The sequence below is a fragment of the Ascidiella aspersa genome, chromosome 7 (genome assembly GCF_963924565.1).
Source record: "Ascidiella aspersa chromosome 7, kaAscAspe10.2, whole genome shotgun sequence".
Taxonomy (NCBI): Eukaryota; Metazoa; Chordata; class Ascidiacea; order Phlebobranchia; family Ascidiidae; genus Ascidiella; species Ascidiella aspersa.
In genome coordinates this window covers 31,344,481-31,361,355 of record NC_139453.1, presented here as the reverse complement: position 1 = coordinate 31,361,355, position 16,875 = coordinate 31,344,481, and the positions used below count along the sequence as shown (strand labels likewise).

Genomic DNA, 16,875 nt, shown 5'->3' with positions numbered 1-16,875 from the left:
GTCATGCATCAGTGAACGCAGCCGAGTCGCGAGAAGCAACCTTTATGACGTCACATGCACCTGGATATTTTAATCGATTTTCCACTTTTGCCTCCCTTATATTTATCATTGTTACGTCACAGTAAAAGGTGTGACGAAACAATCAATCTGATAAAAGTGAAACGAATTCTCGATTAACCCGAAAGTTGGTCGCGGGATGCCTTTGTGACGTAGCCTTGGGGCATTGTGTCGTAACACTGCGTGAAGTTAATATCAAGTGGAGGTTCGAAATATTCGAAAAGCTTTTGTGAATCGAATGAAATGTAAACATCACGTTATTGCTAATCCATCGACTTCAAATTTAATAATTGCGTTTTAATGATTGACAGCAAATACTTTCCCCGAGCGGCGTCGTTTAAGTTTTAGCCTCTATTCGGTCACAAAGGCACATCAGGTTGTTGGGCGGGCAAGTTTGGATCTGCACAAAGTAATTACTTCCCTCAATAAAACCGATCGTAGCTTAAAACAACAAAGCTTTTATTAAATGCATAGGAACTAGACGCGAGGCGAAATACAAGGAAGCTTCAAACAAAAACTAAAAAGCACAAAACAAGTTGAACACAGTTGGTGGCGTTTTGCTGAATGTAAAACACATGGGGTTAAAGGTTGACTTTTAGTGACAGGTAAAATGCAATCCTGAAAAGCCCTTCCGGATATCAACTTTAAAACGTACATGGGTAAAGGGAACATTCAGAAACGCTTTATAAATGATATTATTGTGTGACGTAACGCAAATACCCACGTGTTGTAACGCCACAAGTTAAAAATACAGAAAGCATAAAATAGCTTTAAAACCAAGGAAACGTTATTTCCACGCGTCCCCACTGCAATACGCCCCCAACTATGTTCGTTCGCTCTAGAGCAGTGGTTCTCAACCTTTTAAATTTACCATGAAATACAACATAATGTATTTTAGTTGCCCCTATTTAAAACTGTAAATTTATGACTTTATAAAAGTTATACAAAACTAGAATGACCAATTTAATATTTGGAAGGCTAGATAGGACATTTTGCTTTTTAGCGTTCATATATATATAATTTTATATCACTGCACCTCCCAACACCCCACCCCCAAAAAAAAATCAATTACCCCGCTTTGGTAGTAATTACCCTTAATTAGATCAAGAACCACTCCTATAGAGTTTAATATTTTTCACAGGACGCTACAAAGTATAAAGTGAACTTAAAAAGGAGACCGGCTCCGCTAAAAAAAGCAACAAAGTTCAGACAAAAATCCCGGTTTCATGACGTAGTCGTGACGTCATTGTCGCTGACGTGTCGTCATCTAGATAGGGGTCGTCACGTGATGCGATTGTGGCGTTGTGATTGGTTGACGGAGTTGGGTTGGAGCTTAATCGGGGATTGCTGGAATTTAAAATGGAAAGGTTTAGAAAATGGCGGCTCGGGATTTAGGCGGGAAAACGAATTCTAATATTTAAATCAAAACATGTTGAAAACGAATAAAAAGTTATTTGAAACGTTTAAAATGATACATACTTCTGCATGGGCTTTGATATTCTTACTAAATCAAAAAAATATATATATTTTATTTAGAACAATTTATGTAAACGTTGGTTTATATCAAGGTGTCTATTAGAAACAATAATCATAAACCTATTGTTGTTATTTACAGTTGACTGGATTTGACACTTTTGTCTGTTTTTCACGAATTTTGAATTTTATGTCAAATAGAATTGAAAAGAAATTTTAAACAGGCGTTTTGATGTTTTGCGAAAATTGTAATTCTTGATTTATGACTCGAAGTTTTTATTTGCTGTTTTGAGCAGGTTATGCACTCTATGTAGTGTCATTATGTAATTGAACCTTGCTCAAATAGAAGTGAGTATTTGATTAAGCCTTATTAAAACTCGTGTTACAGCGAGGTAACCTTCATAATCAACAAAGCCCGGTTGTGATGGAAAAGCAGAAAGAAATGCAGCGAAGATTTATTAGGTTTAATAGCTTTCCTGACTGGCCGCGAAAAATGTGCGCTTTGGTTTCAAATTACGTCGCTTTTAAAGCTTTTATGGCTTCGCTGGAGGTAAGTCTACTGACAACCCAGCACGGCATTGCTCTGTATTATGACTATACGCAAAAATATATAACTTTGGTGAAATTGGGTTAGGGTTTTATTATTGTTGGATATATAGAAAATCGAATCAAACAAAGGTTGTATGCGACATTCTGTCAACTTTTTTCGACTTGTAAAATGCTGGTGTTCAACAGTTAAAAAGCCTACTGCCTTCAGCAAAAAAATAAACCAAGAACCTAATTGGTCGTTGGCACTTTAGTCTCTCGTTTGTAAAATTCTTTTTCCTTTAACGTTTTAATTTTATTCCTATAAGGTGATTTACTTTTCACACACTTTGAAACATTGATTTAGAACATTCGCAATGAATTATATTGGGGTTCTATTATTGTAAGATAAATAGATGTAAAACAATTCAATCGGACATAGAAATAGTGTGGTTATTAAACGTTTGCCAAATTTCCTTAATTTGGAGTTGTTCAAAATAAATATATTGACAAAGTAAGTTTACTGACAGCTTTTTAGGGAAAATAAATATAAAACAAAATTGAAACGACAATTTTACTTTCTAATTTAAAACTGTAAAAAGTTTTTACAGCATCGTAGAAACATTTAAATAAAAAAATTGGCCATAAAATTTAACAGGCGCCATTGCAAAACATTACTCTGGGCCAATTACAGGAAAAACCTTAAAACTGCGTATGTACAGCAACTAGCAAGTCTGTACACTGTAGTGTACGGGTTTGGCTTCGGCGCCTAAAATCACAATTAGGTGAAGGCGTCAATTATGGCGAGCACTGGTTTGTGGAAAGGAGGAAATTACAGCAGATACTGAGAGTGGGCGAGCACTTGAACTTACACTTGGAGATTTGACCATAGAAGCATATAATGTAGGCTGGGTGGGTTGTTTTGCTGCGATTTTACTGCGGTTCATCGCAATTAAGTAAGGGTTTGCATAATTCGATCATATTTAGTTCAAGCACTTTCGCGTAATTTTGACCGGAATTTGATTTTCAAGTACTTTGACCCAACTTTTAGGAATTTTACCTAAATGTGCTAGACAGGGAGTTTAACCTTTACTATCGATGTTTGGGTGTGACGCAAAATAAGGAATATTGTTCAAAGGGTGGAACCAAATTTGGCAATGGTTATTGTCTAGATTTGATTTGTGAGTTACTTTTGCATGAATATTGATTAATTATGTAATTGAGTTCTATACAAAGTTCTCTAAACCTCGTTTTTTGCGTTTCACTCCATTTCTTTTTAGTGAGCAAAGATCAAAAATGTTTTTAAAGAGAAATTTTGAAAATAAAATCGAATATCTTTATTTTAAAATGGCCGCAGTTTAACCAACTTAAAATTTACCGGAAACATTATGTTCTTCGCAAAATCAACCCACCTTTCGATCGTGACGTCCTCGTACCGTGACGTCATCACGTGTTTAGGTGTCGTCACGTCGCTAGGCTTGATCATGACGTCAAACTCTAGTGACGCGTCGGCCTCCCCGCATTCCATGTAAGTCCGCTCGCTCAAGTTGGTGCCGAAGCTGCCACTGGGGGGCGCTGGGGCGTACGTGTAACCCGGAATATAAGCTTCCGGGAAGTAAAAGTCGTCACGGTTCCCACGCGCTCCTGGGCTCCTCTTGTGGCCATGCTTGAGTGATCGCCGCTGACGTAATATGACGACTGCGATTATGCAAATGAAGACGACGAGTACTGTGATGCAACAAACGAGGATAATCCAGAGCGGGGGCCACGTGGTCTGTTGCGTCACGTGAGCGGGGGGACTGGACGGAGGAAGCTGATTGGTCGAGGCATACACACACTGGTTCATGTCGATGTCCGCGATCTTTTGCTCTGTGACGTAATAACAGACCAAGTATCGCGTCCCGGCGACTAATCGGTCGATCTCGATCTCAGCGTTTTCGGGATTGTTAAGCACTTGTGACGTCACATCCAGTAGACTGTACTGGTCCACGAGGTCGGTGACGTCACTGATGACGTCACGAGGGTCGAGGGAGCAGTTCTGGCAGGTGAGGGGTCCATACAAGAGACGCTTCTCTATGTAAGGGGGGTTCGATTCTTCGTGCTTCCACGTAACAACCACGCTTTGTGACGTCACACTGGTCAATTGTAGGCTTTGTTGACCGCACTTTAGCGCTTCGACGTCGATGCTGTTAAGTGTGACGTCACTAAACCTCGGTGGAGCTTGGCATGTGACGTCATGTTCGCTGCTAAGCACAGAGCTGGTGACAATGAGCCATTGTTTGAAATAATCGAGATGACAATCGCACACCCACGCGTTGCCATGGAAGCTGGCCGTTGCTAGGTGACGTAGGTTGGCGAATGACGCAGTTTGGACGCTACGTAACGAGTTCATCGACAGATCCAACGTCATCAGTTGATGCAACGAGCTCAAACTTCCAACCATGACGTCATTATCGTCTACGTCATCACTGCTGTAGATGTAGCGGATGTTGTTTCGTGACATCGTGAGTTCGTTGAGCGAGGGGGGAAGTTGGGGGGGTATTTCGGTGAGCTGGTTGACGTCAAGCGCTAGTGACGTCAGAGATGTGAGGGGCAGCATAGCGCCTCTAGCGATGAAGTCCTGGTTGATCTTGTTGTATGAAAGATCGAGGAGTGAGAGTTTGTTGAGATGGAGGAGGGACGACTTGGAGATGCTTTGGATGAGGTTCGAGTCTAGTCTGAGAACTCGCAAACTACTCGGAAGTCCTTCGGGTAGCGAGGTGAGTAGGTTGTCAGTGAGCACGAGTACTTGCAGGTTGTGAGTGTCGCTGAACGCAAGGCTTGAAAGACCAAGGTTTGTGATGTTATTTGAGTCCAAGTAGATCTCAGCGAGCGAAGTTAATCCCTGGAGTGAATTCTTCCCGATGAACCTGATCCTGTTGTTCCTGAGCGACACAAACTCGAGAGATGCTGGGAGACCTGCTGGTACAGCTGTCAGCTGGTTGCCGTACATGTTCAACTTCTCCAATCGCGTCAATTGTGACAGGTTCTCGTCGACAATAGGTCCGTTTATGACGTCATTATCCTGCATGTGCAGCACCCTGGTGTTGGGGGGTACACCGTAGGGGACAACTGGTAGTTGCTGCTCCTGGCAGTAGACCGTACGGTGTCGCTCGTCGCATCTGCATTTGCGCGGACAGTCCTGCAGCGATTGCGTCACTGCTAATGACGTCACGAGCAGCGTCAGCACAGATAGAGTCCCTACTTTTGTTAGCTTCATTTTTGTTTTTTTGTTGATCTGTTGAAATAAATAAGTGTTTTGACAACCTTTTTTTGTGGCGGCCTAAATACTAAGTGTAAGTTTAACAGCTTTGGCGACCTAATTATCCTATCGAACTTGTTTCAAGCTTAAAGTGAACAAATAAGTCCTAAGATAGCAGCAAATATGGGGCATGTCTTCATAATGCTTTCGCAATCCTCGTAAATTTTAGAGATATGTTGCTCAGAACCAATCTTAATAAATTGAACTATTTTAATTAATTAATTAATGTAGTCGGCGACCAAACAAATCAAACGGCCACCCAGTTATTGGTTGCGACCCATGGGTGAGAAACACTGGCATAAAGGCGCCACAAATCGCCAAGTTGCTCGGCGGGGTTTGGAGCACTAAAGTCCCGCGGAATCGATTTGTTTCCCTGAGGTGAAATTTGACACCGCTTAAAGATTCGGGAATTGTATCGAAGTGAAATCAAACGAAAGCGCTCGAAACTAACTGGTACTTTCTTTAAACGCTCATAATCCATAAAACTTTGATAAAGTTCATATGTTGCTAACAATACGACATCATTATTAGGTACAAGTTTCTAGCCACACATGTTTAGCTAAAATAAGTAAAAAACTATGTTTTAAGAGTTTCGAAATTTCACTTTTGAAAATTTAACTTATTCAATAAACATTACAACTTCTGAATATAAAAACCGAGTTGATAAAAAATACAACTAAGCGGAACCAAAAAAGAGCATTTCTGACCAAACCTTGAGTACCTGTTATTACATTAAACTACGATATTTTACTTAAACACTCTAACTCGCTTGTTTTAAGAAAATACTCAAATTAATAAATATGTGATTCTGAACAATAAACTGCCTAAATAACAATTATACCTGGAATCGCCATTTTGCCTCAACTGTCAAATCCAATCGATTTTCGATCGCGCGTCAATTTGTGACGTAAACAAACCGAACAATCAGCACAAACAACAAACCGCGCAAAACACAAGTTCTTAAAAGTGGATTTACGATCGCGCAAACAATCAAGACGCGAGAAGCAATAAAACTAAGCACCACCAGCCCACCAACCCACACACACATCAGCTTATGCGGCAGACAAATTGAGCGAAGTTGAGGCAGATATTTCACCGACGCGATCTTTTTTCCCTCTCAGCTCCACGCAGCGAATGCTTCTCGCGCAGTTACTTTAGCTAATCACGCATCTGCCAATCACTCAAAGCCTCTTACATCATTTCAATCTGCTCAACTTTTGTTTTTTTATGTCGCAGGTAACTTCAGTTGTTGGTGGTAAAGGCCAAACCGCGATTACTTCGTCGCTTTCTCGTATTTACGAACCGTTACCTTCTCAAACACTTTCTTCCTTGGTACTTACAACTGTCGCTACGAACCTTAACTTTCTGTTGACTGATCAAATATTCTCGCCGTGTTTGTAAGAACACGAGGAAATCCAACTACGGTCGCGCTTGATGCCCGAGGTGCTGGTTTTATTGCTAGTTGGGATAAAACGTAACAATTTAATTAAAACACAATATACATAAACAGGTTGAAGGTAAAAGTTAGTTATCGTTGAAAAAAAAATATCTCGTAACAAATATATGAACTTTTGTTTTATTTCCAAGGTGCTGGTTTTATTGCTGATAATATTTTAACGTGACGATCTAATTAAAACTTCTGCAACGCGTTAAACAAGTGTGAATGAAAACGTAGTTGGATTTTTAAACAAATATATCACAGTTCGTAAAAACACCTCGAGTAAACCTACTACGGAAAGTATATTCCACTTCAATGTATTGAAACCGAACAACTCTTTATAATTTTTGCACTAAACTAGATTGGTCAAGGTAAATTATCTAATGGACACAAAATGTAACAGTGACATTCCTGGCATAAGTAAAGTAATATAAATATCAACTTACAAAATACTTAGTTATAAATATACCCTTGAGAACACTAATATCAATTTTAACACAGGTTAGGTGCAGCTATGTAGTTTAGTGCATTATGCGTACAGGTAGGAGTCTACTTACCCCCATAAAAGGGTTTCAACCCCCCTTCTAAACCCCATTTACCCCTCCCTCGTGTAAACCACACCCCTGTCTATCCACACCGTGTGTTTTTAGTTAACACGGCTCTTATTTCCAGGGAGTAAATTCCAATCACTCTTAAACTTCAAAGCACAACCTCCCGGTAAAACAAACTACACGCGAACAACAACTTATGCTTAAAACAATCCCTTGTTAAACTGACGACTTCAAACAACCTGGAACAATCGTATGTTTGTGATTTTCCACAATGTCCACTAACTATTTGTTTATAACGTATCTGTAATTCATTGGATAAAGATTTATTCGAAATGTTTGAACAATGTTACAGATTTTGTTAAAAGTTTTTAAATTTGTTTTTTTGTGTTTTAATGATTTGTTGATGTACACATTTGCTAACAGATTTACTAAAAGGCTTTTTCGCGAATGAGACAATATTTATTCTGTTTCACCATTCTAATATACCACCAATATGTCAATTTGAGTTAAAACGTTCGCAGTTCAAATTAATTTGTATGGATGTTGGTATATATATTCCACACATACAACTTAAAATCATTTTGGTCTGAATTCTCAATTTATGTATATGCTGGTAAACGTTTACAATTACAGCCTTTAAAAGTTGCGAATTATGCCATATGACCCTTACACCACCAAGAACTTAGCACCAATGTGTTATCTGGTACGTTATATTATCGCACTTAACGGTGCTCTACAAATACAAACGTAAAAGCAGATCAAATGTAAAAACACAGGAAATATAAAATTTACAGGTTATTTAATATTTCTGCTCAGACACAATCTATTTGAAGCCATTACACAACGAACCATGTACGTAGGTTCAACATTAAATGCGTTGGCGACTAACTCAACCGATCACTATCCTACAATTATTCAAATTAAATATCACAGCCACACTTAATCCCTCAACAAACCAACATCGCGCTCCGGCACAATTTGCACTGTGACGTCACAATGAAGAATCGCCCTCCGAACACAGAGAGCGATCGGTTAATTATTGACGTAACAAAGCACTTCGTGCCAACTGAGCATATTGGCAGTTGTGACGGAACAATCGAAGTTTCTGCTGCAATGGCGCAAAAAAGAGCGACTGCCAAAGTTTTGGTGATCGGCAACCAAGGTAGGAAAGCGCGCGACGCGAATTGTGATGTCATAATAGGGATTAAATTTAAGCCGGACAGCGGGATTTCGACGAGTTGTCGGTTTGTAATTCTCCACTATAATTAAGAAACAATATAATTATCGCACAATCGTGATTAGTTGCACAAAACCGGGGCAAAAAGTTCCCAGATCGCGCAAGAAGCGCTACAATATCAGGTAACAGTAGGTTTTGTGACGTAACAATGTAACTGAGACTGGTAGGGCGGAAAAGCACCGGGTTTTAACAAATTAAAATTCTTCGTTTTGTGCAAATCGGCGAAAGTTGTTTATTTCAAAAATAGCTTGCATTTATTTGTCAAAGTTTCCAAATGTAACTATTTTCTAGATTTATAATTACGCTCAGTTACTTATACCGTTAATGCAAGTCAGTTTTGTCGTTATTTTTGTAATAATCAAGTTCACATTTGACCTGTTTGCTTTGCAGGTGTCGGAAAAACGTCACTAGTCAATCGTTACGTCACAAAGATGTTCGATCATCACGTGACTTCAACCATCGGCGTTTCGCATTTTCAAATCACACAGTGAGTTTCAATTCAAATCTCCGGGGGGTAATTTCGATCCTTGGGGGGGCAAAACTGGCCCCAGGGGGACATTTTGCTCAGGGGAGCGTCTAGTTTAGCTTGGAACGCTTATGATGTAATAATGAACTTCCATAAGCTCGCTGCCAACTCGAAGCGACGACAAGTTTCCAGCGAGAGACTTTATTGATTCAGTCCGTGTTAAAAGCTGCCGGCGCTTGATACAAGTTGTCACGGGGTCGCTACAAGTTGATAAACATCTGCTTCCGTGGGTTTTCATTTTAACTGAACAGTAATGAACCTATTTAATAAGAACTGCAAGTATATTCTCTTTACCGAATCAAATGAAACCCCTTTTAGAGTTTGTTATGACCCATGTGAACTTCATTATTGCAGGTTAAATGAAGTTTAATATCTCTCAGCCAACTTGGCTTTTAACTATTGATAGAAGCCACAAATAATCAATAAGCCATTTGGAAAATGTTTTTACGTGTTGGATAAAAGGTTTTCTGGAGGAGTCCACGTTGAACTTAAATACAGAGACAGTCTTTAAAAATACTAAGCATGACAAGTAGCAAGCTTTAGGAGTTTGCTATAAACTTTAGATTGCAAGATGGCCATGTCATGCTTTAATTAAAAAAATAATATTCAAAAAATAAAATTTAATAGGCAAGCAAGCTTTGTGACGTATCAAAGCGGCATTGTGGTAGTGCGGGGATTAAGTAAGCATTATCTCGGATCTAAATTTGTTGAAATCGGATCCCGCGCTTTCCTATTATTGCCGCAATAAAGACACTTATTAGATCACAATCTCAACTGTGACGACATAGACTTCCGATAAGTTAAACAAATACAATCCACTTGATATTAAAGCAATAAGGCTGATATAGATTGTACCTAAATACTCTAGACCTGAATGCACATTTTTTAGCATCATGCCATTATTAGTTATCGTGTTTCATGGTTAATTTGATAAACAGGTAATAATTCACATTTTTTTAATTTCTGGAAACCTTTTGGATTTAGTTTTTTGACGCAATGTGTGCTTTAATATGGCAGAAATGCTTTGAAATACTTTTTAACGTTATTGCGATAGATTGGTGATTTACACCAAATCTGAAAACCGAACGTAGATGATGTTTCACTTTTCTTGAAACCCGATGAAATTTCATGCGTTATTTGCGTCATGTATTTATAAGTAACACCATTTGGACACAAAAGGCATACTTGTCGAAATTACACATCTAGGCTAACTAGACACAAACCACAATTGACGGTAGAATACTTTCAACAAATGATAGATTACATTGCTACCTAAACTATTCTGAAACTTTTAGCTTTTTTAACGTTTTTTTGCTTTTATTATCGCTTAAATATTTTGAAACTGATGACGTCATGAGGTATTGCCAAAACGCTTGTAAACAGAGAAATGACGATTTTATCGAATATAGTGTTTTATTATTCTGAAAAAGTTTATTAAAATGCGAGTTTTACCCGTTAAAATCTGTTTGTCCTGCAAAATAGCTTCCTAGCCTCAAATAATCCTCAGTGATAAGGAAAATAAAACCTCTATTCTCTCAAACCTCAAGAATCTCTTTCTCAAGCCTCCAGGGGCAGCATTAGCTGGTTTTACTGAATTCTTCCGTTAAACTTTACTCGCTTGCAACCTGGCATCTCGAGCTGTGAAAACAAAGATGTCATGCTCGGTCTAGCTCCGGCGTCGCTCTGTGACGAAATAGTGCGCGATTGTGACGCAGTGACAGCGAGACAATGTTAGTTAGAACAAGCCTAATCCTTCTGTCCGGAGTGATTCAACTAAAGTTTACTTTCGCAAAACTTCCAAATGTAAATAGGATGTGATCTGGTGAAATCCAGAAGCGATGTTTTATTCGCTTAAGACAATTTTTTGTTTTAATGCCATAAAAATTATGTAACCGGAAAAAAATTTTTGGACACATTTTTTTCGGAAGTTTTTTATATTTGGATTCATTTTGGAACAATTTGACATCAATAAGTTTTAATCTAAAGTTCAATGTCACCACATAATATTACTCATTAAACTTAACAACCCTATGAACGCAACATAAATAATTCACGAATAGAAAATGTTTGAACTTTCTTATAAAAAAAATATTATTTTCGCAACATTCTGTAATATAAAGCTAGTTGGTTGAACTTGTTTGATATTCAAGCACAAAAAATTGATGTAAAACCCTACTTTTGTTATAAGGATATCAACAAGTTTTCATAGTCAAAGACATATACAAAGTAAAAAAAGGAACATAATGGTTGGCGGTTTTAGTTAGACGTACTAAGAATATCAAAGTCCACAAAGAAAAGATAATTAAAATCATATTATAACAGCATTGGGGCAGTTTAACTTGCGAAAGAGTTCTGTATTGTTATAAAACAATGGCTTCTCTAGAACCGGTCAAAAACCTTCTCTCTTTATTGACATAATTATTCACCGGGGAATCCCCTACCGTTGTGTGGGTTAATTGAGCCCCAGACTGATTGGGAACCCACCTTAATCCCACTTAATCCCCCCAAACCCAACACGTCGCCGTCAACAATGACTCGCGCTATGACGTAACACTCGGGAATGCGCGTTTGTTGGAACCGTATAAGCATAAATCGATAAAGATTATTGCGGATATTGTTACCAAACAATCGCTTATTATCTTTGGTAAAAGTTATGTACAAATGGCGGGATAGATTGTTTTTCGCTCTGAAAAAAAAATTTCCTTTTTTAAAGCTTCAAACTAAAAACGATTGCGATATTGAGCGATTCACATTTTGATTTTAAACGGTAAATATTTTATATGTTTTTTTATTAGAATTAGCCTTGTTTATAGACGACGCCATTTATGCCGAGAATTGTCAGCCATGGAGCCTATAAGGACATTAACCTTGACTCTAACTTTAGGCTGCAACCTGCGAGTTCCCATAAACAAGGTCCTTGTAAAAACAGTCGTTAGTCTCGCTTGTGCACCTGTTGTTTGAGATAATAAAGCTTGATAACACAAGTTCGCAATAGCGCACTAACGCACAGATTATTTGGTTTTGCTTGAATATGAATGACCAAGTCAGAATAAGACGAAAAATGACATTTTCTGAAAAATGCGTGTTTATTAAACAAAACTAAGCATTTTAGTAAAAGTAACTTTGCAATTGTTTAAGTATAAATGCTCTATTAACAATAGTCCATGTTGTCGGTTAACACACCATATATGTGTAAGAATGTTTTCTAATGCTTTTTATGAAATGCATAGTACATTTGAATCTTTATTAGCAAATATGTCCGTATACTTTCGTTTATAAGATTGGTGTTTTTCTTTTTCCAATTTTATGAGTGAACTGTCGAACTTTACAAAGGGTTTGGAACGATGATATATTATGTTGAAATATGACGTCACAATGGGAAAGCGCGATCTTTCTCCGATCCAAGTATTCCGCAAATACTTCAAACGCCCCCGAATATTTGCTCACATGTTGAATCGGCATAAACGCGTGAGCTGCAAGCACCATACTGTGACGTAACAACTGCACTTGTCCCATCAACAATGGATTCTCGAACGCGAAACCGAATCGCAGCTGGGTGGTCACGTGTTTGGTGTTCTGTTACGTCATAGATAGAATTTCATTTGGTTTTTAGCAAAAACCGCGACGTGAAATTCGATTTTTTTGTGAACTTTAAAGTTTCATGGCAGTGGTTTCCTAGCAATAGCTCGCCTAAGATTTAAATCTGCCAAAAAAACGAGCTTTTCTTTCCAGTTAAGTTCGTCCCAACATCGACTTAAATATCGCATCGCTGGATGAAATACCCAGCATTGTTCATAAGGTTCAATACCTAAATGTAGTTTTAAGGATTAATGTTGTTGTACCGGATATGTTAATTATTTACACATGCAATACGCGCGATAATTTGCGAAATCAATAGAGGTCTACAAATATTAAATGGAACTTATTCAGTAAATCACACATCAGTTTACCAGACAATTTATTTAAAAAATAAATAAATTTGGTTCGTACTTAAAATATTGGCAACCACTGTTTTATATTATCTGGTGTTTAAACTACGGCTTTTGAAATGTTTTTGTTGCTCATTTAGCTGAAAAATAACATCTAAATTAATACAGAGGTTATTGTTGCTTTTAAAGATACAGTATTGCTTTTAAAGATACAGTATTGCTTTTTATAACCCTGTATAAACCTGGTTTAAACACTGTGATTTAGCATTGTAGTGAACTACCACAAATAACCAAACTAGGACTAATTACAAACTGAATAGTTTTGCCACCCATGTGATGTTCATTTTTAAAATATCGAACCTTAAGGCAGATATGTCTAAAATATGTGTATTTTAATAATGTCTAAAATCTTGAAGAATTTTTTAATAATAACAAATAATTGTAATCTTATGAAGTATATATTTTTATTTTATAAAAAACTTTGCCATGTTTTTTTTTGTACTTTGATCTAATGAAGCACAGTTGTACAAAAGTTAAATTTCAACCGATACAATTTATTTTTCAACAGTTTTCGCCTGATAAATATTCAAGATATTAATAAATCTTCAAATTTCGTCCATTTTCTTAATATTTTGCCATTGTTAGGTGTGCGGCAATAAAGCATAGGTTTGCTTGCAGTTATCAATATTTCATGCGAGCCTCTCATTGCAGCAAGGTCAGACCGAACTTGGAACACGCTTCACAACAACATTCAAACAAACTGTTAATTATTAAAATCTGTTTCTTGCTAAAACCACAAAGTTTGACAATACGGGGAATCACCTAAATCAGTCGTTCCACAACTGTGTGCTGTAAAAGATTCTGTAGTTCGCCGCGATTTTTTGTTAATTTTTTGGGGATTTTACAAAACAAATTTATCGTTTTAAAAATAAAAATGCAAGCATGTGAGACTTTAATGTACACAATTCGTTGCACAACTGCTAATGTTATGTTTTTTAAATGATGACTTGCTTTGTGTTAATTTGTTTGCCTCAAGCTGAAACAGTTCACTGGCCTAAATGTACAATATAAAACCACCTGTTAAATCACATTTCAATGTTTTGTTTACTTTTGAAATTTAGTATATTTTTAAGTCAGGATGATTGCTACGTCATAAAATGTTCTTTATCCAGAGAGATCGGCGACCATGACGTCACTTTACAGATCTGGGATACCGCTGGTCAAGAAAGGTTCAGATCGCTGGTGGGTTTGTGATATAATAACAACTCGTATTCTTGTGACGTAATAATGTATAATCCTTATTAATACCTGATACGTTGCTGGTACATTTCTAAATATAAAATAAATATATGCATGAGGCGTAATGTTAAGTTTAAAAAACATATTGTGCCAGAATTGTTTTTTTTTAAACAAATAATTTGGTTCTATATACCTTTATTAATTGTCAATAAGGGGTGAGGCCAATAATACGTCAATAATCAAATTGTCAGAATCGCGAAAAAGAGTTGTGGAAAAACAAAAGATACCGACTGTGAAAAAAAGGCTGTGAATTTGCGGCCTATCAACGTTTTAAAAGTTGGGTAAAAATAGCAAGTGGGTGAAATTTAAGGGATCACTTCGATACCCCAAAAACCCCACAACAAAGCGAACCTAGCCCCTGGGTGAAACTGCCCGCCATGTATTGTGTGACGTAATAATGCACCGGCTCTCGCGCCGCGCAACCCGACACGGCCGACCTGCTGTGTGACGTAACAAGAGCCGCGCGCGGAAGGGTCGCGGCGCCGATTGTTTGTGGGAAAACTCGACGCGATTTGGTTCCACGTGCAACCCGAACCACGTGACACGCAAACGCCAGTCGAGCGTGACGAGCACTTTCCTCGTCGATTCGCGCCTTTTTTTCTTGTGTGAAGTTTCAACTCGTTTCCGCGATTCTGTTGATGCTATAAAATGTGAAATAGATTAAAGGAACTCGTTTCCTGGTAATTGTTAGGTATTTAAAATATTCTTCGCAATAGTTTGACATTTAAGCTGCATTTTTTTTACACCTTTGCTTAATGCTCGGTTTTTCTCATACCCTGGGGGTAATATTGATTTTCTTCGTAAAAAATATATTTTACGTTTTTGATGATTTAACGCGCACGTTATAACACCTTAAGAAAGTTCAACCATTACATCACTATCACATCATTAACATTACTATTACAACTAAACGGTTGCACACACTTCCAGTTCTTGTCACGACTCCGGAGCCCTAGTTGCATGTGCAATACCAACATAGAAAAATGTTTGGCACGCGAGTTTTTTTTTGACTTTTATCGCGATTTCGCGATTCAATTGTCTCGTCATAAAGGGAATACAATCAATTATTGAGCGTCGATTAATAATGAATGCTCGCGCGTCCCACAGATGCCCATGTATTATCGCAACTCGGCGGCCGCGCTACTCGTTTATGACGTCACAAGCAAGGACAGTTTCGTCGCGTTGAAAGAATGGGCTTCGGGTGAGAGCATTGTTACGTAGTATTTTAGGTAAACTTTGTAACCCGATAAATGGTTTTACGAATTTTTAATAAAAGTTTAACTAATTTTAATAATGTCAATAATTTTATAAATCGATTTTATTTTACCAATTTGATGATACATTCAAACTAAAATATTTTTAAATTTAATTTGTTTGAAAAATTGTAACATTTTTATTTAGGCTTTGATTCGCACAAGTTAAAAATATTTGGTTAAAAATGAAATCCAAACATTGTTTTGTTACTTTTCAGAATTGCAAAATAACGTCGAAGAAAACATCAGTAAGTTGAGCAACAATGGGTCGGTTCCACAAGGCTTGTTACGTCATAATGTTGTTTGTTGTAGTATTGTTCGTGGTTGGGAACAAGACGGACGTTCCAGTGGTTGAGAGGCAAGTTGAGAAGCAAGAAGCGAACGACTTCGCTGATTCGGTCGGAGCTCACTTCAGGGAAGTATCAGCTCTCTCAAGCCACGGTGAAAACTACGTCATTACTAGTGACGTAATAAATCAGGGTTTTGCAGAAATAATTATTTTTGCACATCTATAGCGTCAGAAATGAGCGTGGTCGGAAAACTAGTCAAATTTAACTTTTAATGGCCACATAAAATTATATCTATATATCTATATATACATATGTTAAATGTGCAATATATATAGCTAGTCAAAAATAATTTAAAACTAAATAAAATAGAGTTTCAAAGTTGAATTTAAAGCGATTTAAAATTTGCTATCTTTCAAAAAAGACATATTTGTTGGTTATTTCTAAATTCCAGGAAAGACAGAAAAGTATAAACACAAATTGTGTCCAACATAAATAAAAACAAATTGTGTCCAACATAAATTTCTCAACATGTTCCGTATTTATAAAAACCACAGCACAAGTAAAAGCGGAAAATATACCTCTTTACTCTGTAGCGTAAACACCAGGCTAAAGCGTAGGTTTATTACTTATTCATTTCAACACAAATGCCTAAAGCTGGTAGCCACGCATTTCACTGATACCACTTCGAGCTTCCGGCGCCCGATGCAAGGGCATTGTTGACGTAAAGAGCATTGTGACGTCAATAAAACAAAAATGTGGTTAATATTAAACAAATTTTTCCAAAAGACTACTTTTGTTATAAAGTGTTCCGAACACGATAAGAAACTGACAAATGGACTTTGCTTGAAACTTCACATTTCAGGTGTAAATGACGTTTTCCTGGATCTTTGCATAAAAGTTGTTCACATGCAGCAATTGTTACATCAGAAAGAAGAGGCGCAAGCCTCTATTGGACCATCCATGACGCAAGAAAGCAATCAGTGTTGTGGCACGTGA

General features: G+C 37.5%; 2 protein-coding genes across 2 annotated transcripts; one reads left to right on the top strand and one right to left on the bottom strand.

Annotated features, from left to right (window-relative positions):
* Positions 1 to 499: 499 nt before the first annotated feature.
* Positions 500 to 5,328, bottom strand: LOC146138992 (leucine-rich repeat transmembrane protein FLRT3-like). Its single transcript, XM_083393419.1, has 2 exons — positions 3,468 to 5,328; positions 500 to 1,404 (listed from the first exon to the last, which is right to left on the bottom strand). The coding sequence occupies exons 1-2, from the start codon at positions 5,312 to 5,314 to the stop codon at positions 1,263 to 1,265; spliced, it is 1,989 nt and encodes a 662-aa protein (XP_083249545.1). The 5' UTR covers positions 5,315 to 5,328; the 3' UTR covers positions 500 to 1,262.
* Positions 5,329 to 7,997: 2,669 nt separating this feature from the next.
* On the top strand, positions 7,998 to 16,875 carry LOC146138991 (ras-related protein Rab-31-like). Its single transcript, XM_083394756.1, has 8 exons — positions 7,998 to 8,048; positions 8,279 to 8,507; positions 8,973 to 9,069; positions 14,210 to 14,279; positions 15,444 to 15,537; positions 15,808 to 15,837; positions 15,902 to 16,030; positions 16,742 to 16,875. The coding sequence occupies exons 1-8, from the start codon at positions 7,998 to 8,000 to the stop codon at positions 16,873 to 16,875; spliced, it is 834 nt and encodes a 277-aa protein (XP_083250882.1).